This window comes from Leptopilina boulardi, unplaced genomic scaffold (assembly GCF_019393585.1).
Source record: "Leptopilina boulardi isolate dan_hultmark-lab unplaced genomic scaffold, ZJU_Lbou_2.1 LbouV2_258, whole genome shotgun sequence".
In the NCBI taxonomy this organism is placed as follows: domain Eukaryota; kingdom Metazoa; phylum Arthropoda; class Insecta; order Hymenoptera; family Figitidae; genus Leptopilina; species Leptopilina boulardi.
Genome location: NW_026137816.1, coordinates 559,516 through 585,511, shown reverse-complemented (window position 1 = coordinate 585,511; position 25,996 = coordinate 559,516). Strand labels below are relative to the sequence as shown.

General features: G+C 24.4%; 3 protein-coding genes across 9 annotated transcripts; 1 reads left to right on the top strand and 2 right to left on the bottom strand.

Annotated features, from left to right (window-relative positions):
• Positions 1 to 4,910: 4,910 nt before the first annotated feature.
• On the top strand, positions 4,911 to 6,659 carry LOC127280925 (venom metalloproteinase 3-like). Its single transcript, XM_051304335.1, has 7 exons — positions 4,911 to 5,052; positions 5,116 to 5,266; positions 5,349 to 5,478; positions 5,584 to 5,749; positions 5,945 to 6,071; positions 6,216 to 6,380; positions 6,555 to 6,659. The coding sequence occupies exons 2-7, from the start codon at positions 5,181 to 5,183 to the stop codon at positions 6,616 to 6,618; spliced, it is 738 nt and encodes a 245-aa protein (XP_051160292.1). The 5' UTR covers positions 4,911 to 5,052; positions 5,116 to 5,180; the 3' UTR covers positions 6,619 to 6,659.
• Positions 6,660 to 6,790: 131 nt separating this feature from the next.
• LOC127280918 (uncharacterized) lies at positions 6,791 to 17,588 on the bottom strand. 2 transcript variants are annotated; one of them, XM_051304317.1, is made up of 17 exons: positions 17,554 to 17,588; positions 12,636 to 12,767; positions 12,225 to 12,373; positions 12,037 to 12,105; positions 11,787 to 11,876; positions 10,651 to 10,790; positions 10,434 to 10,563; positions 10,095 to 10,251; positions 9,864 to 9,984; positions 9,466 to 9,627; positions 9,125 to 9,365; positions 8,228 to 9,034; positions 7,923 to 8,045; positions 7,689 to 7,829; positions 7,454 to 7,567; positions 7,240 to 7,377; positions 6,791 to 7,159 (listed from the first exon to the last, which is right to left on the bottom strand). In XM_051304317.1, the coding sequence occupies exons 2-17, from the start codon at positions 12,703 to 12,705 to the stop codon at positions 7,112 to 7,114; spliced, it is 2,700 nt and encodes an 899-aa protein (XP_051160274.1). In that variant the 5' UTR covers positions 12,706 to 12,767; positions 17,554 to 17,588; the 3' UTR covers positions 6,791 to 7,111. The 2 variants fall into 2 exon arrangements, with proteins under 2 accessions (XP_051160274.1, XP_051160273.1); XM_051304316.1 differs by lacking the exon at positions 17,554 to 17,588 and adding an exon at positions 12,885 to 12,982.
• Positions 15,305 to 24,858, bottom strand: LOC127280917 (uncharacterized). Of its 6 annotated transcripts, none has more exons than XM_051304313.1 (17): positions 24,783 to 24,858; positions 24,532 to 24,659; positions 24,129 to 24,271; positions 23,942 to 24,010; positions 23,645 to 23,781; positions 23,427 to 23,556; positions 23,092 to 23,251; positions 22,869 to 22,995; positions 22,526 to 22,687; positions 22,182 to 22,422; positions 21,116 to 22,090; positions 20,911 to 21,024; positions 20,609 to 20,731; positions 20,375 to 20,515; positions 20,139 to 20,252; positions 19,930 to 20,067; positions 15,305 to 15,623 (listed from the first exon to the last, which is right to left on the bottom strand). In XM_051304313.1, exons 2-17 carry the CDS (start codon positions 24,599 to 24,601, stop codon positions 15,588 to 15,590), a joined length of 2,880 nt encoding a protein of 959 aa, XP_051160270.1. In that variant the 5' UTR covers positions 24,602 to 24,659; positions 24,783 to 24,858; the 3' UTR covers positions 15,305 to 15,587. The 6 variants fall into 6 exon arrangements, with proteins under 6 accessions (XP_051160270.1, XP_051160271.1, XP_051160267.1 ...); XM_051304314.1 differs by lacking the exon at positions 19,930 to 20,067 and adding an exon at positions 15,698 to 15,835; XM_051304310.1 differs by lacking the exons at positions 19,930 to 20,067; positions 20,139 to 20,252 and adding exons at positions 15,698 to 15,835; positions 15,912 to 16,025.
• Positions 24,859 to 25,996: the final 1,138 nt, after the last annotated feature.

The window sequence follows — 25,996 nt, the reverse complement described above, 5'->3', positions numbered from 1 at the left end:
CTTCTTTCTCAGTGACATTTATGGTCGCGGAACAATGCGACCGGCGTGTAACTTAATTAAGGCAACGACGCAGACCCAACCACGGTACTGCGGGCACTGTTACTATATATCTGTTCACAATATTATCTAGTCTGCTCTTTGTATAACCACACAGAACGCACAAAATGGACCAGGGGAATTGTATTTTGTTGCTTAACTAAAACCTCTCACACTAAATAAATTCTCATTTTAGAATAACGAAATTCTTTAATAGTACTATTTTCATTTTACATAGATATTGGTGAATAATTTATATTATTTATACTTTTCTCCATTCAATACTATATATAATTAAAAATGTGCGATCAATAGATTATTTTTATAATTTTTTTTTCAGATACGTATAATCAGCGACTCCAAAAAAAAACCCCAAATAAAAAGATTCAAGAAAATCCATTGAATTTTTAAAAATATGTCCGCCATATTCGATCCGCCATTTTGAATTTAAAAAATTTTTTGAAATCTGATTTCAGATTCGTAATCACCGACTCCAAAAACGCACGTGTAACAAGAATCAAACGAAGCATTATAATTTTAATAAACTATACCATCGCGCGCTTTAGCGCGCTGATTATTATTATTTAATTATTAAAATTATTTTGTATTTTATATAAACAGAAGTATAATGATGTTTTATATGAAATTTTCTATTGATACTACATTCGACTAATTGATTTTATTAGTTTTACTAAAAAGCGTAAAGAAACAACAATTTGGTATGACCTTTTTATAATAGTATAGGATTTATAATAAAATTTAATACTATTTTTTGAAGTAAAAAATACTTTTTTCAAATCATACTAACTGGAAAATAACTAGAAAATAACTGAAAAACAAGTTGAAAATTCAAATGTTCATTATACAGGAACAATTTGCTTCCTCGTGGAGAAAGCAAAATTTTATTGACAAAATGAGAATTTTTGAATTTTTAACTTTCATTAATTCCTTAAATTTACCTCAAATGTATACTTTATAATATATATCGATCGATTCGTCTTAACGTAAGAAATATGATTTTATTATATATAACCTTAAATTTTTCTATTTAAAAATTTTTTCGATTAAAAAACTTTAAACTTTAAACACTTTGAAAATTTTTAGAAACGAAAGGACTACAAAGCTTCCTCCACGAGGAAGCAAAAAGTAACCAAAAAATTCAATTTTTCATAGGCAGACGATTTCATTGCATATTCTTGAACAAAATACAACCAAAAGTGTATAGAAAAAAATTGACACCCAGATCCGAGTAGAGGAAGAACCCCATTTCTACCAAAAAGGCTTCAATAACCATAAAAAAGTTTTCAAAAAAATTCAATTTTTCTTAGGCAGATTATTTTATTGCATATTCTTGAACAAAATACACCCAAAAGTGTAGAAAAAAATTGAGACTTAGATCTGAGTAGAGGAAGACACATATTACCACCAAAAAGGCAACCATAACCATAAAAAAGTTCCCAAAAAAATTAAATTTTTCTTAGGCAGGCGATTTTTTTTGCATATTCTTGCACAAAATACACCCAAAAGTGTAGAAAAAAATTGACACCCAGATCGGAGTAGAGGAAGACCCCTATTACCACCAAAAACTCTACCATAACCATAAAAAAGTTCCCAAAAAAATTCAATCTTTCTTAGGCAGATTATTTTATTGCATATTCTTGCACAAAATACACCCAAAAGTGTAGAAAAAAATTGACAACCAGATCCGAGTAGAGGAAGACCCCTATTACCACCAAAAACTCTACCATAACCATAAAAAAGGTCCCAAAAAAATTCAATCTTTCTTAGGCAGATTATTTTATTGCATATTCTTGCACAAAATACACCCAAAAGTGTAGAAAAAAATTGACAACCAGATCCGAGTAGAGGAAGACCCCTATTACCACCAAAAACTCTACCATAACCATAAAAAAGGTCCCAAAAAAATTCAATTTTTCTTAGGCAGACTATTTTATTGCATATTCTTGCACAAAATACACCCAAAAGTGTAGAAAAAAATTGACACCCAGATCCGAGTAGAGGAAGAACCCCATTACCACCAAAAAGGCTTATATAAACATAAAAAAATTTCAAAAAAATTCAATTTTTCTTAGGCAGACGATTTCATTGCATATTCTTTCACAAAATACACTGAAAAGTGTAGAAGTGGAAGTTAAAGTGAAATTCTAAAAGTGAAGGGATGAATCTAAAAATGAAATTACAAATTTATATTTGTTACCTTTTTACCTATTTTTCAAAAGAACAGGAGAATTTAATACTTTTCTCAGGTATTTTAATAGTGACTATATGTAAGTACATATTCAGTTCGGAAGTGACGAGAAGAAATGGCAAAGGATAAAGGGCGTCAGAAGTAAAAGGGCATTCTTGACGAAATGCCGTGACGGCCCGTTGGCCCCAAAGTCGATAGCGTATCGCTTTCACAGAGGCAAAGGTTACCGAATCGTTTCTAGACTATCTTAATGGCTGAAAAGATCGTTCGATACTATGGCCGAGTCGTAAAGGCTATTGCTCTTCCCTTCTTGCCGCTGTTTCTCTCGTTGCTTTTCCATCGAACAACCCTTCGTTATATATATATATATATATATACTTCTAGGGATGGGAAGAGGGGGTGCCGTGGAAACTTGGATTAGCGCCACTCGAATCACCCCGCATTGAGTTTTTCACGCACCCCATTTATTCCTAGGTGGATGACATTGAATGGATCTTACATTATACTCTATTCTCGATCGCCATTTCTTATATAATTAATTACTACCACACTCTTTTTTTTGCCTCCACGACCCTTATTCATCGACCAATAAACACATGAGGTCTTGAAAATGTTAGTCACCCTTATATGGGCGGATCTTTGAATTGTCATTCTATATTGCATTATGTATTGAGTAAAACATAAAATGTGACAATCTTTTTTATATGGCGGATGTGAGGAAAATTATTGCCATTATTCTTGAGTATTTTCGGTTCGTTTAACATATGGAGTTCGAAGAGTCATTTTAATATTTTGACCTCTTCTCTTATTTTATATGATTCATATTGCGGAACAAAAGAAATTTATATTTTCTAATTTTTTTTTTGATTTAACATTAAAATCAAAATTAATCGAAATATAAATCATGATTTTTTTTTGTTTATTTTCTAATTTTTGAATATTTAACATCAAAATGAAAATTATTAAAATATGATTCACTGATATTTATTTAAAAAACTTTTTGCCATTATTAATTAATTATTAATAACATTGTTTTTCATAAACTAGGACATTAATTTGTATGTCATTGTCAGAAGTAAAATTGTGTTAATCTTAACACACTTTGTAAATTTTGTTTCTCTTTGTATCCATTCATAAAAAAATATGGATATTAGCATTTGTATAAGTCATTGTTAATCTTCAAATATTTATACAGTAGAGCAATATACGATAAAGAGAGTGAAAACTTATCTTTGTGTGTCAAATATTTTTTTTCATTCAAGGCCAAATATGTCTAATTCAATTGTTATAGATTTTTATTTTTTATTGTATTTTTTATTATTTTATTTATGAGTGCAATAAATTTTAGTACAGTTTATTATTCTAGAAAGTAAATTAGTTCGTATTGTAATTGTAAAAGTATTCTTTTGCTATATTTAAGATTACTTTTTGTTCTTTTGATAATATTATATCAGAGAATAGATAATTCCATAGCAGTGATTGTAATTTTCAGTTAAATATATATACATATATAGAAAGATTCAAGCGTTTTTTTAATCATTAGAGTTTATTTCAACTTAATAGTGAATTTCCAATTTTTAAAGGAACGAAATTTTAAATTTTGATTGAAAAAACATAAATATTATTTATGAATAATGTTATTAAAAAATGAAAGTTTATTATACAATTTGATTTCTAGACAATAAAATGTCAAAAAATGAAAATTCAAGTGTAAAATGTGAAAATTAAATAGTGCACGTTATAGTGAGCAAATACTGTTTTAAAAAATTCAAATTTTCAAAATGAATTATTTCTTTCTTCTACTTAACTCATTTGTTGCATTCTCTGCTCAAATGATTGTGGTAAGTTTTAATTTTCCCATCGTTAATTATTTTATAATTCCACAATAATAAAAATTCTTAATTTTAACTAAAAATTACAATATTATAAAACAATTTCTAAGAAATGTGATGAAAAATAATTTACTTTCAGAAAAATGAGAACGTGACTGACAAAATTTTAACAAAATTTAATAAAACTTCTAAAAAAGGTAATAATTAAAATTAAAAATAAATAATTAATTAATCTTTATTTAATTTTATTATTATTATTATTATTATTTATTAATAATTATTATATATATATTATATTTATAATAATTATAAAAAGAAAATTAAAAAAATAATTAACAATACTTTTCTTTATATTTTAGTATTTGAATATAAAATTATTCCACTGAATCACAAATTTAACAACAATACATTGGACAATTTGGAAATTCATGTGAAATTTAATACTAATGAAAATGCAAATATTCATTTAAATTTTGTTGAAGGATTATATTTTAACAGTAAGACAAAAATTTGGAGACTTACAAATGATTCAAGTAATAGTGATAAAATGCAATATGTTTTGGAAAAAAATGTACGTCTAGAATTTTAATAATTTTCTTTATAAAATTTTATTTCATAGAAAATATATTTATTGTTTGTATACAGATAATGAATCAAATAAATGTAAATTTTTACCATGACATAAAAACATTATCATCAATTATACGTATTAAAAATAAAAAAGGAAATGAAATATTTGTAAGTAAAAATAAAATTTAAAATAATAAATAAAAATCATAAAAAGTTAATATTTTTCATTTCTAATTTTTGTTTTTTTTTAGCAAGGTATTATCGATTCGGATAAGGTATTACAACCATTATCAAATATTTTTAAGGATCAAGAGGATTTTTTAACTTCTAAAAATGAACCAATTAATTTTACAAATCCTAATAGTCATATTATTTATAAATTAAATTTTTATAAATCTTTAGTAGGTGAGCCATATTAAAATCACTTTTTTCTGAATAATTTAATAATTAATTATACTTTCTGTTTAGATAAAAATATTACTAAAATTAAGAATGTGAAAAATAATTTTGTTAATGTAAAAAGTGAAAATTTGATGAATGGCATGAAAAAGTCAAAATTAGGTTTTCCAGATGTAGTTTATCCAGAGATTATGATTATTTTAGACAAGAAACTATTTTCGTGAGGATTATTATTTTTTTTATAAATCATTAAAGGAAAACAATAATTTTCTGAAATTATTAATTTTTATAATATTTTTCAGTTATTTTGAATATAATGTCGAAAAAGCAGTTTACTATGTATTATCTTACTGGAATGCAGTTGATTTACTTTTTAGAAAATTGGAAAAACCAAAAGTTCGATTAAATATTGGTGGAATTATTTTAGCTGAGGTATTTAATTTTAGAAAATATTTTTTATTGAAAAAAAATAATTCAATGTATGGAATATCAATTTTTTTTGCAAATATATTAATTTCCTTTTTTTTGTGTTTCAAGGAAAATTTACCATTTATAGATAAAAAATTCATTGAGGAAAATAGTTTACATGATTTTACACAGTTTTTATTTAAGCAGAAGGAAATTAAATTTAAAAAACATTATGACGCTGCAATGTTAATGACTGGATATACGATTAAAAATAATGACAATAATAAAATAAAAGGTGGATAAAGAAAATGATTTTTTGTTTAATAATTAAAATTAAAAATAAGTTTGATTAAACTAAATTTTGCTTTTAATTATTTATACTTTTTTTTTTATTTATTATACTTATTTTTTATTTGTTATACAAATTTTTTTTTTAATTTTTATTTATTATATTAATTTTTTTATTCTTAAATTTTCTTAATTATTGCAGGAAAATCATATGTTGGAACAGCATGTTGGGAAAGTATTTTAAGAAAAAGAATTATGGCTACAAGTGTTGTTACGCATAAAAAACTTTACAGTTCAATTATTTCAACAGTTCATGAATTAGCTCATTTGTATGTATATAATAAGTATTATGTTTCTTCTTAGTCTATTTTTCTGATGATGCCTAATTTTTTTCTTATATTATTTATTGTATTATTATTATTATTATTATTATTATTATTATTATTATTATTATTATTGTATGAAAATTATAGATTTGGAGCTACTCATGATGGACTTTCACCAGAATCATATATAGGTGGACCAGGTGGAAAAGACTGTTTTTTTGACGATGGTTTCATTATGAGCCACAAACGACATAATAAAAATCAATTTGAATTTTCCAAATGTAGCATAAAATCAATGTCATTTTTCTTTAGGTATCCGTTTCTTTTTTAATTAATTTCATTTTCTCTCTTTTTATTAAAAAAAAAAAATTTCTTTATAAAAAAATTCTCTTTTAATAAAAATTCTATATTTCTATTTTTACTCTATATAATTTTAATATGTAAATTAATTACATTAATTTATAGTCAAATATAATTTGTTTTCAGTCGAAAGAATGCAGAATGTCTTCGAAATAAACCAAATGGTCAAAATGAATGGTTTATTTTATAGGTTTTATATAAAAAAAAAAATGTTCAATGAATGAAAACACAAATTTGAAAACTATAAATATATTTTATTTAATTTTGTAAAAATAAATTTTATAATAAACGAAAAATTTTTGTAAACATAAACATTGATTTCATCACAAATACACACAATGATTTTTTTTTTTTATTTTTCTAATTTTTCTAAACCCTGATTAAAAATATTTCACACTTAAAATCACTTACAATAAAATTAAAATAATTTTACATTTCTATTCAACTACAACTTTTTCAAGCTTAGATTTTGATAAAAAGTTTTTGGTTCCTTTTCCTCATAATTTGTACTATATATATATATATAATATTGGTAACAGTTTTACACAGAAAATTAAAAGACATTAAAATAAGCTGCAACGCTTATTATTTTAATCCAATTTTGCTTATTTTAATCCATTTTGGTATTAAAATAAGCAAAATTGGATTAAAATAATAAGCGTTGCAGCTTATTTTAATGCCTTTTAATTTTCTGTGTAGGCAACTTGCACACAAATGTTGTTCAAACACACCTGAAAAAAAATTGCATATTTAAGATATATCAAAATAATTTTATTTAAAGTGACAAAAATATGGAAAAAAAATAACTTACCCCCTTATAACTGCATGGGAATTTATTTGGAGCAGCCATTGGGAAAATTGAAACCTGACAAGTTTTTTGTGGCGTAAAATAATCGAATATACTATAAATTGCCATCTTGCACTTCAAAAAACAATCATGAGCAGAAACCTAATAAAGAACATAAATGAATTACATAATTCTGTCAGTAAACGAGTAAAAAGAAATAATCTATTTAAATACTTACTTTTAAAGCACCTAAAAATCCATGGTTTTTACAATGTTGCTCAGCCCATTCGAATTGAGAATTCAAAAGTGAATTTTTGTTTTGATTTGGTATACATTGACCATTTTCACAATGCTAAAAATGTTGAATAATCATTAAGAAATTTTTTTTATTTTCTCTATATTGAAATTTTAATTATCGAAAAAGTATATGTTAAACAAAAAAAATTATATAGATAAATTAAAAATTTTCTTACGCTGTTCTCACTGCATGCAAATCCATTTTTAGCATACATTGTTTGTATTCTAAAACTCATAGGTTCAAAACATCCCCTAAAGATATTCAGATAGAAACTGTTAGACACCTTGCAATTTAAAATACATTGATTTTGAGATACCTTAAAAAAAGATAATACATTAATCATTTATTTCCTTCGATAACTGAATAAAAAAAGAAATTAGTAACAGAAAAATCTTATTTAAATACTAACATTAACAGCACCATAAGTACCAGCTTTTATGCATTCTTTATCAGCTAATTTAAACTCAGGACTCAATGGAATAACTTTTGGATTTTCTTCCACATTTTTCACACAACGTCCCATTTCACAATGCTAAAATTTTTCAAAAGTCTCTATTATGTTTGTATTAGTCTTAAAGATAAATATTTCTAGCTTAAAAAATTTTTTGTAAATATTTCAGTTATGAATAATATAAAAAAAAATAATCACAATTTTAATATAAATAGATCTCTTATAAATAGAAAATTTTCTTACTAAATTGACTTTTTACATACATTATCTGCTAATTTTAATCTATCAGAAATTTTATCATCTTTTTTCGGCTTAGGAGTTGTTACTTTACTCAAAGGAGTCGTAAATTTGTCAAAAGGTTTTGTTTCTTTAACAGCAGGAGTTATTTCTACTACTCTAGGAGTTGTTTCTACTACTGCAGGAGTTGTTACTTTAACAACAGGAGTTGTTTCTATTACTGCAGGAGTTGTTTCTACTACCGTAGGAGTTGTTTCTACTACTGCAGGAGTTGATACTTTAACAGCAGGAGTTGTTTCTACTACCGTAGGAGTTGTTTCTACTACTGCAGGAGTTGATACTTCAACAGCAGGAGTTGTTTCTACTACTGTAGGAGTTGTAACTTCAACAGCAGGAGTTATTTCTACTACTGTAGGAGTTGTTACTTCAACAGCAGGAGTTGTTTCTAATACTATAGGAGTTGTTACTTCAACAGCAGGAGTTGTTTCTAATACTATAGGAGTTGTTACTTCAACAGCAGGAGTTGTTTCTAATACTATAGGAGTCGTTACTTCAACAGCAGGAGTTGTTTCTACTACTGTAGGAGTTGTTACTTCAACAGCAGAAGTTGTTTCTAATACTATAGGAGTTGTTTCGACTACCGTAGGAGTTGTTTCTACAACTGCAGGAGTTGTTTCTACTACTGCAGAAGTTGTTACTTCAACAGCAGGAGTTGTTACTTCATCTTCTTTTAAGGGCAATTTTTCATACGGTTTAGCAAATAATAGTTCAGAACTCATACCGTATTTATTTTTGTTAAATGTTACTCCTAAACAATGTCCCATCATGCAGTACTGAAATTTAAATAAAAAATTGTATTAATATTTATTTCATAAGATATTGTAATTACTGTAAAGATATATTGTAATCTAAAAACATTTTACTTTTCCAACGTCGCACGGAGTTCCTGGAAGTGCCGTTACATTTATGTACTCTGCATTATTTTCCTTCGTAAGACATTTTATGTTTGTGCAAATTTCTGGAGTTACTTCAAATGCTTTCTTGTACCCTCCTTTTTCGCATTGTTGATCTAATGTCAAATATAAACTAGGTAAAATTCTTAATACTGGTTCTTCAATTTCATGAGGAAATCGATTATTTTTAAGGCAGTTGGAACGATTGGTACTGAAATAAAATTTTAATTATAAAATATAACAGTGAGTAGTGTCATAAAATAAATTAGTTTTTTAGCTTTTAAAAATTTGTAAATAAAAATAATAAACACCTAAAGAAATATTCAATTGCTTTTCTTGTACATTTGGAAAAGAAATGTGCATTATTTCCATGTCTTTGAGTACTCATAAGGTAACCGTCACTTGCAGAACAGTTTTTTGAACCTGGTCCTGACCAAATTTTAAGTTGTTCGCCGTCATTAGCAGCTCCGAATCTTTTCAATTAAAACAATTATATAAAATATTAATATTTGCAAAAAAAAAAAAAAAATTTTTGAATATTGAGACAGAAATAATTTAAATTTTTTCAAATCAATATCAATACAAAATTATTGGGGCTTTGCCCGTATATTTTAAATAAATAAATAAATAATTGAAAAAAATATATATATTATACATTTATTCATGTAGTAATATTTTGATTTTGTTTCATTTATGAGCGAATACTTACAAATGAGCTAATTCATGTGCAGCAGTAGCAATTCCAGAAAGTTTAAAATCATCGAGAATTATTGCAACAGAAGCTAACATAGTTGGAAGTTTATGACAAGCTCCAGCCACAATTGATTTGGCTTAAAAATATTTTATTTCGTTAATAATTATTATATGTAAAATGGTAATATAAAAAAAGAAGATGGTTATAGTATATAATATTATTTGATAAAAAATAGAAGTCATATACCTTGTTCACTCGTTTGTAAGTTTGTACTTCCAGCTAACCAAACAGCAATATCGTAATCTTTTTCAAAAATAAACTTCTCATGTGAAAACATATGTTTACTGAATTTATTATGTACATCTCTATTGATTTGAAATTTTTCATTAGGTAAAAGTTGATCCTAAAATTATTAAAAAAATATATATATATTTTTTTTGTAATTCTAACATTATTAAAATTTAATAAATAAGATAAATGAATAATTAGAAATTTTAAAGTAAAATATATGACTGTTGTTGTTTTGATTAAAATATTTTCACTAAAACATTAGACTAGTAAATAATTGTTTTAAAGATAAAATACCTTTAACACAACAATTCCAGCAATATTGAGGCGAATTATGGGAGATAGTACATGTCTAAATTTGAAATCCACTCCACTCCAAAAAACTAATGTATAGGCCACAGTTTTCACAATATCGTAGTTGAAGTGCCTGAAGAACAAGCAATTTATTGTTGCTGTTTTTTTTAAACAATAAATAATTTAATATATTAAATTGAAATTATTAAAAAAAACATACTCAAATATTGTTTTATCAACATAGACCAAAATTTCTGGATATACTGTGTTTTCTTTAATTTCAGGTTCGTTCTTTTTTTGAATAGGTTTTTCATCATTTTCTTCATTATCATAAAAAGAAGAAGAATCAAAATTGTAGTCCTTAAAAAAAATATTTCTTTACTATTAATAAGAAAATTATAATTGGGGCATTTTTTGTGAAAAAGACACCCCCTCGGACCAGATTAGATTTAATTTAAAAAAATCTCTATATGAGCTTAAATTACAGCAAATAGTGGACATAGGGGACCACAAATGTTAAAAAACAAGTTGTAAATTCAGATGTTTATTACATGAACATTTTGCTTCCTCTTTACGATCAGCAAAAAAATTTGCTTCCTCGTGGAGAAAGCAAAATTTTATTGACAAAATGTGAATTTTTGATTTTTTAACTTTCATTAATTCTTTAAATTTACCTCAAATATATATATATACTTTATATATATCGATCGATTCGTCTTGACGTAAGGAATACGATTTTATTATATATAACCTTAAATTTTTCTATTTAAAAATTTTTTGGAAAAAAGACGATAAAAAATTTTTTTTGGGGTATTTTTCAAAATCCTTTGGTCAGATTTGAGATAATAATATGATAAATGACCCTACCAAACTTTATCTAAATCCATTGAAACCTGTTAAAGTTATCTTCTAAACAAAAAAGGGATCCACACACACACACACACACATCTAGACAATTGATCAGGATCTCATATAACATGTTTCTATAAAGAAAAAAATTTGTTTCCGGCACTTTGAAAAGTTTTATAAACGAAAGGACTACAAAGCTTTCTCCACGAGAAAGCAAAAAACCTTCAATATTATCCAAAAAAGTAATATTTTTTTAAATACAAGGTTAAAACTTATTTTTTTGATGATATAAAAAATTATCGACATAGAAATCTACATTACCAACTGATAGTAAAACAAGAAAAATGAAAATATTAAGATCGGTAATGTAGATTTCTATTTCGGCAATTTTTTATATCATTAAAAAAATAAGTTTTAATCTTGTATTTAAAAAAAATATAAATTTTTTCGATAATATTGATATTATTATTAACATATAGGTTTAAAAATGTATATTAATTTACTTACATCATCTTCAGATATTTTAGATATTTTAGTTGTTTGAGGTTTTTTATCAATATCTGCATTTTCTTCAAAATCAGAAGGATCAAAATTTTCCTGAAATAAATATTTCCTTACTATTAATAAGAATCATATAAAAATTTATAATCATTAAGCCAGTAATTTTTAAACATTATATATAAATAAAATATCCAATGTGATGATGCATTTTATAATTATAAAAATTTAAGACTCCATGATACATTCTAGTACTCACATAATCTTCTGAATTAGTATCATCATTCAATTTCTCTTCATAGAAGGTTTTATTTGCTTTTTTGATAATCTGCGTAGAACATTAAATAATGAATATAAAAAACAAAAAAAATTTGTGCAAAATTTTAATTAATTAATATAAGTTAAAAAATAATAAATAAGTTTAAAACTATTTATCATTTAACTTACATCATCTTGTAGAGTGTATGTAAATTTATCCCCTACTCTTTCAGCTAACCAGACTTTTGTATTTTTATCAGCAAAATATTCTGAGGACTGCAAAGGTACGGTTCTATCTTTGTTCCTAATATTGACAGTTACTGTCATTTCACTAGATACTGAAAAATTAAAAATATTAATTATTTCAAATGTTACATACGGAAACAGTAAAAACTATAAAAAATTTTCTTAAAATCTTAAATAATATAAAAAAATAATGATATAAAATAAAAAAAAATTAAACTCGGATTTAGATAGGATAAAAATATATTATTTACAATTATCCTAATTTTCTTTTTTATCATAAAATAGTTTCTGTCAGGGTAGTTTATTAATTAATTATTTTAAGATATAATTTTCGATGAAATATGTAATATTTACCTTCTGTATTTCCAAACGTGTATGAAAATGGCGCAATTAATGCGTAAAGTAAAATACAGATATAAATCATTTTTTAAATCAAAATGATTTTGCCTGTAGGTAACAAAGTTAATTCCTATGTAACTACTATTCCTGAAAAAAAATTTCAGTCAAAATAACTCATAATTTTCTATGCCAAAAAAAAATTAATTTTCGGATATTAACAATTGCATAAAAATATAAAAAAAATTTTAATCTTTATAATCTTACCAAAATGTAGAAAGAAATTTTCTTAATAGAAAAACTTAGGTTTAAGTACTGATATACTTAAAATTTTTGAATTTATACCATTTATGTCTACAATAATTTTTTGTAATGTTAATTTTTTATTATTTATTTTAAATGAAAAATTAGCTTTTGCGTCATATTAGATAAATAATTTTCAATAAATTCCATAGATGTTTACTTTTCCATGTTTATCTTATAAAAAAAATGAACATTATTTTACTAGTTTAAAACTCCGCATTTAAATATTTTACAGGCCTGTGACGTCAAATTAAAATAAAAATGTTTTATAATTTCAATCATACTTACTTTTTCTTGTTGATTTATAATTACCCAAATAGCACGTAATATTACAATAATATAAAATAGAAGATAAAAATAAAAGAATAATATAAAAGAGTAAAATAATAAAATAATAATATTATAATGTTTTATTGCAATAATTTGTAATATCACGTGATATTTGGTAAAGAAAAAGAAACATTTTTTTTTCATGGCTAAAATAAATTTAAAAAATAGTAACATTGGACGCCATTTTAAATGAATTAAGTGTATGAATTTTAATGATGTTTATTTTTCTTTAAGAGCATTTGAACCTTCGTGACGTCACAAATCATGGCGCATGACAAGCAAACTTCTCAGGTATGTGAAAAGCACAATTTTGAATATTTTTTAAAAAAACCTTTTGGAAAATGTTCAGAATAACATAGACTCTGTCTGTTATGTGCGGAAAATTCAAAATTTTGCGTTTAAAACGTTTTTTAAACAATGTTAAGGTCACAAATCATGGCGCATGACACGCAAACTTCTCAGCTATGTGAAAAACACAATTTTGAATATTTTTTAAAAAAACCTTTTGGAAAATATTCAGAATAACACAGACTCTGTCTGTTATGTGCGAAAAATTCAAAATTTTGCGTTTAAAACGTTTTTTAAACAATGCCTACATATAAGCAATTCGTGTATTTTTCCTTACTTGTGACAACCAACTTAAACATTGTTTAAAAAACGTTTTAAACGCAAAATTTTGAATTTTTCGCACATAACAGACATAGTCTATGTTTCTCTGAACATTTTCCAAAAGGTTTTTTTAAAAAATATTCAAAATTGTGTTTTTCACATACCTGAGAAGTTTGCGTGTCATGCGCCATGATTTGTGACGTCACGAAGGTTCAAATGCTCTTAAATTGATCTTGATAAATTTTAATTTTTTTGACGTGGCAAAATGTCTTTCGAAAAATTTTCTGTATTACAGAATTTTTATTTAATTTATTATAATTATAATTTATAATTTTATATTAATATATAATTGTAAATTATTATTTTATTCCTCGTTTTATTCTTGATATTTTATATTTATTTATATTTATCATATATTTATATTATAATTTAGATTTTAAAAAAATATTAAATAATATTGATTTTTTAACAGATTAAAAAAAAAATTTCGGGTTTAAAGACGTTTGGGAAGAAGGTCTTCGGGAATATGGTCTTTCGTGAAATTTGTCTTTCGGAAAATTGCTTTTCGGATTTTTGGATTCAGGACTTTGATCCGATACCATAATAAAATATTATATTTGTTATTAGAATAATTTTTTGATTATGCATAATTTTTTTTCTTGTAATAATAATAATAATAATAATAATAATAATAATAATAATAATAATAATAATAATAATAATTATTATTATTATTATTATTATTATTATTATTATTATTATTATTATTATTATTATTATTGTATAAAAATTATAGATTTAGAGTTATTCATACGATGGACTTTCATCACAATCATATATAGGTGGACCAGGTGGAAAAGTCTGTTTTTTTGACGACAGTTTTATTATGAGCCACAAATGACATAATAAAAATGATTTTAAATTTTCCAAATGTAGCATAAAATTAATATCATTTTTCTTCCAACTTTTTAATTAATTATTTTCATTTTTAGTCTTTTTCTGAATCCTTTGAGGACCAGTGTTGCTTTCAGAAAACATGAACATTTTATTATATTATCTTCTGCATAAGTTCTTTGATTTTTAAAACTTAATTTTGAAACAATATTTTTCATTTAGTCTAGTAAATTTTCTATTCCAAACTTTTGGTTTTAAGACCAGACCTGAATTAGTACCACTAAAAATATTGTTTAAAAATAAAAAAAAAATTGTGATTTTTAGTAAAAAAATTTTGTCTCCAAAGGTTAGAATAAAATTTTACTAAAAATTCTATATTTCTATTTTATATTCTATATAATTTTAATATGTAAATTAATTACATCAATTTATAGTAAAATATGATTTCAGTCGAAAGAATGCAGAATGTCTTCGAAATAAACGAAATGTTCAAAATAAATAGTTTACTAGGTTTTATATAAAAAGAAATGTACAATAAATAAAAACACATATTTGAAGATTATAAATATTTTATTTAATTTTGTAAAAATAAATTTTATAATAAACGAAAAATTTTGCAAACATAAACATTAATTTCGTCCCAATTATAATATGATTTTTTTTTTATTTTTCAAATTTTTTCTATACTCTGGTCAAAAATATTTCTCCCTTAAAAACACTTACTATAAAATTAAAACAATTTTACATTTTTATTTAAGTACAACTATTTCAAGCTTAGATTGATAAAAAATTTGTGGTTACATTTCCTCATAATTGGTACTATTGGTAACAGTTTTAGTCAATTTTTACACAAATGCTGTTCAAACACACCTAAAAAAAAGTGTATATTAATATATCTAAATAATTTTATTTAAAGTGACAAAAATATAGAAAAAATAACTTACCCCCTTATAACTGCATGGGAATTTATTTGGAGCAGCCATTGGGAAAATTGAAACCTGACAAGTTTTTTGTGGCGAAAAGTAATCGGATAAACTATAAATAGGCATCATGCACTTCAAAATACAATCATGAGCAGAAACCTAATAAAGAACATACATAAATTACATAATTCTATCAATAAATGAATACAAATAAATAACTTATTTAAATACTTACTTTTAAAGCACCTAAAAATCCACTGTTTTTACAATGTTGCTCAGCCCATTCAAATTGTTGATTCAAAAGCGAAGTTGTGTTTTGATTTGGTATACATTGGCCATTTTCACAATGCTAAAAATGTTGAATAATCAGTAAGAAATTTTTTTATTTTTTTCTATATTGAAATTTTAATTATCGAATAAGTATATGTTAAACAAAATAAAATTATGTAGATAAATTAAAAATTTTCTTACGCTTTTTTCACCGCATGCTAATCCATTTTGAGCATTCACTGTTTGAGGTGTAAAACTCTCAGGTATCTGTTGTCCCATAACTAGATTCTTATAGAAACTCTTAGCCACTTTGCAATTTAATATACATTGATTTTGAGATACCTTAAAAAAAGATAATAGATTAATCATTTATTTCCTTCGATAACTGAATAAAAAAAGAAATTAGTAACAGAAAAATCTTATTTAAATACTAACATTAACAGCACCATAAGTACCAGCTTTTTTACATTCTTCATCAGCTAATTTGAAATCAGGACTCAAAGGAATAACTTTTGGTTTTTCTTGCACAATTTTCACACAACGTCCCTTTTCACAATGCTACAATTTTTCAAACGTCTCTATTATTTTTGGATTAGTCTTAAAGATAAATATTTCTAGCTTAAAAAAAAATTTTTGTTCAACTATGTAATGATTTCAGTTATGAATAACATAAAAAAGAATAATTGCAATTTTAATATAAATTAATTTCTTATAAATAGAAATTTTTCTTACTGAATTAACAGAGCATTTTGTTCCAGTTGGAGCATTTATTATTTGGACCTTTAAAGTATCTACAAATGCACTATGGCGCACATTGCAATGGAAAACACATTCATTTGTATAGTTCTAAAAAAGAAAATACATAAATTATATAATACTTTCAATTACTGAATATATATAAACATGAGAAGAAGAAATAAATTATTCTAATACTAACTCTTGCAACACCCATAGTTCCCAACTTTTTACATGTAGCATCTGCTAATTTTAAACTATCAGAAATTTCATCATCTTCTTTTCCTATTTTCGGAGTGGGAGTTGTTACTTTAACAACAGGTGTTGTTACTTCAGCAACAGGAGTAGTAACTTCTACAACAGGAATCGCAACTTCAACAACAGGAATAATCATTATTAATAATAGTAATGCTGTCAGGAATTGTTAGACAATTTTAAGAAGCATAACTAAATCATCCGAGGAGGATGTAGAATCAGTAGAATTTTGAATGTTATCGGGATTAGTAACATAAATTGCATATAGATATATTATTTACAATTATCCAAATTTTTTTTTATCATAAAATCGTTTCTGTCAGGGTAGTTTATTAATTAATTATTTTAAGATATAATTTTCGATGAAATATGAATTTACCTTCTGGATTTCCAAAAGTGTATGAAAATGGCGCAATTAATGCGTAAAGTAAAATACAGATATAAAGCATTTTTTAAATCAAAATGATTTTGCCTGTAGGTAACAAAGTTAATTCCTGAAAAAAAAATTTCAGTCAAAATAACTCATAATTTTCTATGCCAAAAAAGAGATTAATTATTATCGAATATTAACAATTGCATAAAAATATAAAAAAAAATTTAAATCTTTATAATCTTACCAAAATGTAGAAAGAAATTTTCTTAATAGAAAAACTTTGGTTTGAGTACTGATATACATACTTAAAATTTTTGAATTTATACCATTTATGTCTACAATAATTTTTTGTAATGTTAATTTTTTATTATTTATTTTAAATGAACAACTAGCTTTTCCGCCATTTTAGATAAATAATTTCCATAAATAAATTCCATAGATGTTTACTTTTCCTTGTTTATCTTATAAAATAAAATGAACATTATTTTACTAGTTTAATACTTCATTTAAATATTTTATAGACCTTTGAAGTCAAATTAAAATAAAGAAGATTAATAATTTCAATCATGTTTACTTATCCTGTTGATTTAATTACCCAAGTAGTACATAATATTACAATAATCATAATAAATGATGATGATGATGATAATAATAATAATAAAATAATAAAATAATATGATGTCTTATTGCAATATTCTGTAATATCACGTTATATTTGGGTAAAGAAAAAAAAACCTTTTTTTTCATATTTAAAAATAGTAACATTGGATCCCAGCCTAAATAAATTACGTCCATGAATTTTAATGATGTTTATTTTTCTTTATTGATCTTGATTAATTTTAATTTTTTTGACGTGGCAAAATGTCTTTCGAAAAATTTTCTGTATTACAGAATTTTTATTTAATTTATTATAATTATAATTTATGATTTTATACTAATAATTATTAATTCTTTAACGTCCGAGTAGAATATATTTGAAAAATATAATAAATTATATTAATATATAGGGACAGTTGGGGTAAATGGGGACAGATTGTTATTATTAACCAAATTGATAAAAATCAAAAATTCAAGTGACTTTCTATTGTGGGAATCATAAAAAATAGGAAAAAAATTTGGTATGATTTTTAAGTCTGTTTTTTTTTCAAATGCGAAACAAAATACTGAAATAAAAAAAAAATAAAAAAATTTCAATTGGTTCAATTATTATATATCTACTACAAATTTTTTTCAAGTTTTTTCATCCCTTAATACAGTAATACACTTAAGGAAAATATTTTCTTAAAACTTTCTTAGAAACTATTAATGCTGTCCCCATTTACCCCGAATTGTATGAAATTTTCTAAATTTTGGGGTAAATGGGGACATAAGTCAGTTTTATGTGTCTAAAGCTTCTAAATTTTTTTCTACTTCACAAAATTAATCCTGGGGATGTAAATAACAACTTAAAAAGAAATAAACCTGCAAATATTACCTTTTAAAGGTGAAAAATAGCGATTTTGTCCCCATTTACCCCAACTGACCCTAATTGTAAATTATTATTTTATTCTTGATATCTCATATTTATATCATATTATATTTATATTTTTTATATTTATTTATATGTATCATATAGGTGGAAAAGTTTGTTTTTTTCGATAGTTTCATTATGAGCCACAAACGACATAATAAAAATGATTTTAAATTTTCCAAATGTAGCATAAAATTAATATCATTTTTCTTCCAACTTTTTAATGAATTATTTTCATTTTTAGTCTTTTTCTGAATCTTTTGAGGACCAGTGTTGCTTTCAGACAACATGAACATTTTATTATTTTATCTCATGCATAAGTTCTTTGATTTTTAAAACTTAATTTTGAACCAATATTTTTCATTTAGTCTAGTAAATTTTCTATTCCAAACTTTTGGTTTTAAGACCAGACCTGAATTACTACCGCTAAAAATATTGTTTAAAAAAAAATCGTGATATTTTTAGAAAAAAAATTTGGTCTCCAAAGGTTAAAATAAAATTTTACTAAAATTTATATTTTTTATTCTAAATAATTTTAATATGTAAATTAATTACATCAATATATAGTAAAATATGATTTGTTTTCAGTCGAAAGAATGCAGAATGTTTTGAAAATAAACCAAATGGTAAAAATTGAATGGTTTATTGTATAGGTTTTATATAAAAAAAAAATGTTCAATAAATGAAAACACATATTTGAAGATTATAAAGATTTTATTTAATTTTGTATAAATAAATTTTATAGTACACAAAAAATTTTGTAAACATAAACATTGATTTCATCATAAATACACACATGATTTTTTTTTTATTTCTCTAATTTTTTCTATACTCTGGTCAAAAATATTTCACACTTAAAAACAATTACAATAAAATAAGAATAATTTTACATTTCTATTTAACTTTATTGAAAAATTACAACTTTTTCAAGCTAAGATTGATTAAAAGTTTTTGGTTACTTTTCCTCATAATTGGTACAATATAATTGTTAACTATTCTAGGCAACTTGCACACAAATGTTGTTCAAACACACCTAAAAAAAAGTACATATTTAAAATATATCTAAATAATTTGATTTAAAGTGACAAAAAAATGGAAAAAATAACTTACCCCCTTATAACTGCATGGGAATTTATTTGGAGCAGCCATTGGGTAAATTGAAACCTGACAAGTTTTTTGTGGCGAAAAGTAATCGGATAAACTATAAACAGGCATCTTGCACTTCAAAATACAATCATGAGCAGAAACCTAATAAAGAACATACATAAATAATTCTGTCAATAAATGAATACAAATAAATAACTTATTTAAATACTTACTTTTAAAGCACCTAAAAATCCACTGTTTTTACAATGTTGCTCAGCCCATTCGAATTGATGATTTAAAAGTGAATTTGTGTTATGATTTAATACACATTGACCATTTTCACAATGCTAAAAATGTTGAATAATCAGTAAGAAATTTTTTTATTTTTTTCTATATTGAAATTTTAATTATCGAATAAGTATATGTTAAACAAAATAAAATTATGTAGATAAATTAAAAATTTTCTTACGCTTTTTTCACCGCATGCTAATCCATTTTGAGCATTCACTGTTTGAGGTGTAAAACTCTCAGGTATCTGTTGTCCCATAACTAGATTCTTATAGAAACTCTTAGCCACTTTGCAATTTAATATACATTGATTTTGAGAGACCTAAAAACAGATAATACATTAATCATTTAATTCTTTTGATAATTGAATTAAAAAAAGAAATTAGTAACAGAAAAATCTTATTCAAATACTAACATTAAAAGCACCATAAGTACCAGCTTTTTTACATTCTTCATCAGCTAATTTAAAATCAGGACTCACAGGAACAACTTTTGGTTTTTCTTCCACATTTTTCACACAACGTCCCTTTTCACAATGCTAAAAATTTTCAAAAGTCTCTATTATTTTCGTATTAGACTTAAAGATAAATATTTTTAGCTTAAAAATTTTTTTTGTGCGACTATGTAAAGATTTCAGTTATGAATAATATATATATATATATAAAAAATCACAATTTTCATATAAATTCATTTCTTATAAATAGAAAATTTTCTTACAGAATTAACAGAGCATTTTGTTCCAGTTGGAGCATTTATTGTTTGAATCGTTAAGGTATCTTCAAATCCACTATGACGCACATGGCAATGGAAAACACATTCATTTGTATAGTTCTAAAAAAGAAAATACATTAATTATACAATACTTTCGATTACTGAATATAAATTAACATGAGAAGAAGATATAGATTATTCAAATACTAACTCTTGCAACACCCATAGTTCCCAATTTTTTACATGTAGCATCTGCTAATTTTAAACTATCAGAAATTTCATCATCTTCTTTTCCTATTTTCGGATTGGGAGTTGTTACTTTAACAACAGGTGTTGTAACTTCTACAAAAGGTGTTGTAACTTCTACAACAGGTGTTGTAACTTCTACAACAGGTGTTGTTACTTCAACAACAGGAGTAGTAACTTCAAAAACAGGTGTTGTTACTTCAACAACAGGTGTAGTAACTTCAACAACAGGTGTTGTTACTTCAACAACAGGAGTAGTAACTTCAACAACAGGTGTTGTTACTTCAACAACAGGAGTAGTAACTTCAACAACAGGTGTTGTTACTTCAACAACAGGAGTAGTAACTTCAACAACAGGAGTAGTAACTTCAACAACAGGTGTTGTTACTTCAACAACAGGTGTTGTTACTTCAACAACAGGAGTAGTAACTTCAATAACAGGTGTTGTTACTTCAACAACAGGAGTAGTAACTTCAACAACAGGTGTTGTTACTTCAACAACAGGAGTAGTAACTTCAACTACAGGTGTTGTTACTTCGACAACAGGAGTAGTAACTTCAACAACAGGTGTTGTTACTTCAACAACAGGAGTAGTAACTTCAACAGCAGGTGTTGTTACTTCAACAGCATGTGTTGTTACTTCAACAACAGGAGTAGTAACTTCAACAACAGGTGTTGTTACTTCAACAACAGGAGTAGTAACTTCAACAACAGGTGTTGTTACTTCAACAACAGGAGTAGTAACTTCAACAGCATGTGTTGTTACTTCAACAACAGGAGTAGTAACTTCAACAACAGGTGTTGTTACTTCAACAACAGGAGTTGTTACTTCAACCTCTTCTAAAGGCAATTTATATGGTTCAGGAAATAATATTGCAGAACTAACACCGCCTTTATTTTTGTTAAATTTTACGTCTAAACACTGTCCCATCATGCAGTACTGAAATATAAATAAAAAATTTTTATTATTATTTGTTTCATGTGATATTTTAATTATTTTAAAGATTAATTGATATTTATAAACATCATACTTTTCCAACGTCGCACGGAGTTCCTGTAAGTGCTGTTACATTTATGTACTCTGCATTATTTTCCTTCGTAAGACATTTTAGGTTTGTGCAAATTTCTGAAGTTACATTAAATGCTTTTTGGTACCCTTCTCTTTCGCATTGTTGATCTAATGTTAAATATTTTCCTGGTAAAATTCTTAATACTTGTTCTTCAGTTTTCTTAGTTAATGTATTACTTTTGAAGCATTTGGAACGTTTATGGCTGAAATAAAATTTTAATTATAAATATAACATAAAGTATATAGTGTCATAAAATAAATTAATTTTTTAGCGTTTAAAAATTTTTAATTAAAAATAATAAACACCTGAAGTAGTATTTAATTGCATTTTTTGTACAACTTGAAAAGAATTGTACGTTTTTTCCATATATTTGATTGCTCATAATGTAACCATCACTTGTAGGACAGTCTTTTGAATGTGGTCCTGGCCAGTTTTTAAGTTTTTGTCCATCATTAGCAGATCCGAATCTTTTCAATTTAAACAATAATACAAAATATTAATATTTACAAAAAAAAAAAACTTTCGAATATTAAGACAGAAATAATTTAAATTTTTCAAATCAATATCAATATATAATTAAATTATATATTATACATTTATTCATGCCGTAATATTTTGATTTTATTTCATTTATGTTTGAATACTTACAAGTGAGCTAATTCATGTGCAGCAGCAGCAATTCCAGAAAGCTTAAAATCATCCTGAATAATTGCAGAAGACCATAATATTTTTTTGTTTTTACCAATGACACAACCTGTAGCCACCGATGATCTGCCTAGAAAATTTTTTAATTCGTTAGTAACATATTGTACATAAAATAATAATGTAAAAGAAAAGAAGATATTATATTTTTTTTAAAAAAAAGACATACCTTGTTCACCCTTTGGTAATTTCGTACTTCCAGCTAACCAAACAGCAATATTGTAATGTTGTTTTTCAAATTCAAACTGCCCATGTCTAAACATATGTTTACCAAATTCTTCATATACTTCATTACTGAGTTTAAATTGTTTATTAGGTAGAAGTTGATCCTAAAATAATTAAAAAAAATTTTTTTTTGTTATTCTAACATTATTAAAATTCAATAAATAAAAATAAATGAATAATTTGAAATTTTATTGTAAAATATATGACTGTTTTTGTTTCGATTAAAATATTTTCAATAAAACATTAGACTAATAAATAATTGTTTTAAAGATAAAATACCTTTGACACAACAATTCCAGCAATTTTAAGGCGAATTAATGGAGTTGGTATTTGTCTAAATTTAAAATCCACTCCATTCCAAAGAACTAATGTATAGGCCACAGTTTTCACAATATCGTAGTTGAAGTGCCTGAAGAACAAGCAATTTATTGTTGCTGTTTTTTTTAAACAATAAATAATTTAATATATTTAATTGAAATTATTAAAAAAAAACTTACTCAAATATTGTTTTATCAACATAGACCAAAATTTCTGGATATACCGTATTTTCTTTAATTTCAGGTTCTTTCTTTTTTTGAATAGGTTTTTCATTACTTTTTGCATTTTCTTCAAAATCAGAAGGATCAAAATTTTCCTGAAATAAATATTTCCTTACTATTAATAAGAATCATATAAAAATTTATAATCATTAAGCCAGTAATTTTAAAACATTATATATAAATAAAATATCCAATGTGATGATGCATTTTATAATTATAAAAATTTAAGACTCCATGATACATTCTAGTACTCACATAATCTTCTGAATTAGTATCATCATTCAATTTCTCTTCATAGAAGGTTTCATTTGCTTTTTTGATAATCTGCGTAGAACATTAAATAATGAATATAAAAAACAAAAAAATTTGTGCAAAATTTTAATTAATTAATATAAGTTAAAAAATAATAAATAAGTTTAAAACTATTTATTATTTTACTTACATCATCTTGTAGAGTGTATTTAAACTTATTCCCTACTTTTTCAGCTAACCAGACTTTTGTATTTATAGAGGCAAAATAATCTGAAGACTGCAGAGTATCGATTTTATCATTGCCCCCAATATTTATTGTCAGATCACTAGATACTGAAAAATTAAAAATATTAATTATTTCAAATATTACATACGGAAACAGTAAAAACTATAAAGAATTTTTTTAAAATCTTAACTAATATAAAAAAATAATTATATAAAATTTTAAAAAAATAAATAAAACTCGGATTTAGATAGGATAAAGATATATTATTTACAATTATCCTAATTTTTTTATCATACAATCGTTTCTGTCAGGGTAGTATATTAATTAATTATTTTAAGATATATTTTTCGATGAAATATGTATTTACCTTCTGCACTTCCAAAAGTGTATGAAAATGGCGCAATTAATGCGTAAAGTAAAATACAGATGTAAATCATTGTTTAAATCAAAATGATTTTGCCTGCAGGTAAATTAATTCGTTTGCAACTACTATTCCTGTAAAAAAAATTTTTTTTTAGTAAAAAAAATTCACAATTTTCTAATTCAAAAAAAGATTATTTATCTGATATTAACAATTGCATAAAAATATTTTAAAAAATTTACTCTTTATAATCTTACCAGAAGGTAAAAAGAAATTTTCTTGATTAAAAAATTTTGGTTTGAATACTGATACGTTTAAAAATTTTCAATTTATACCATTTTTGTCTATTATAATTTTTTGTAATGTAAAGTTTTTATTATTTATTTTAAATAAAAAACTAGCTTTTGCGTCAAATTAGATAAATAATTGCTATTAATTCCACAGATGTTTACATTTCCTTATTGAACTTAGAAAATAAAACTAAAATTATTTAACTAGTTTAAAACTTCATTTAAATATTTTATAGGCATTTGACGTCAAATTAAAATAAAAAAGTTTTATAATTTCAATCATATTTACTTTTTTTTGTTGATTTAATTACCCAAGACGAAGCATTTTTTTCATGGCTAAACTAAATTAAAATGCATAAATAAAAACATTTGACGCCATCTGAAATGATTTACGTCTATGAATATAAATAATTTTTATTTTTCTCTGTTGATATTGGGAAATTTTAATTTTTTTGACGTAGCGAAATGGCTTCCGAAAAATTTTCCATAATTCCTGAATTTTTATTTAATTTATTATAATTAAAATTTGTGAATTTTATTTGTTTTAATTTTTGGAAAGTTTTTTTTTAAATAAGCTTCCGGACGGTTTTTTTCTTCCCAACAATTTTACAATTTTCCTTAGAAAAAATTTTTGCTTGAACCAAATATAGTATTTTTTTGCATTAAAATGTGATTTTTTTTATTTAAAAACAAAATTTTTTTGATTCAAATAAATATTTATTGTTTTATCTAAATTAGCATTTGGTTTATTTTAAAAAAATTTTCTAAATGACGAAAGAATTTGATTGAAGCAAATAAATTATTGATTACTTCAACTAAGAGTTTAGTTAACTTTGGTTAAAATAGTTTTTCTAACTGTTTTTTTTCCCAACAATAACTTTTTCCCAATAACTTATTATTTTCCTAAAATCTTTTCTCAAATATGTAATATTTTTGTAACGGAATTATTGACGTTTAAAAACATGAAAATTATTAAATCCAAGTAATTAAAATATTATTTATAAACCTTTTTAATTAAAAATTATGCATTATTGTACAAACTTTTTTAATTATTATCTATCAAATAGTAATTCTTTTATTATATTTTTTTTTATATTTTACTATGTTATTTTTCTAGAATTTTTTGAACCACACTGAAAAAAAATTCTGGTTAGGCTATATTTAACATTACTTTCTAGTTA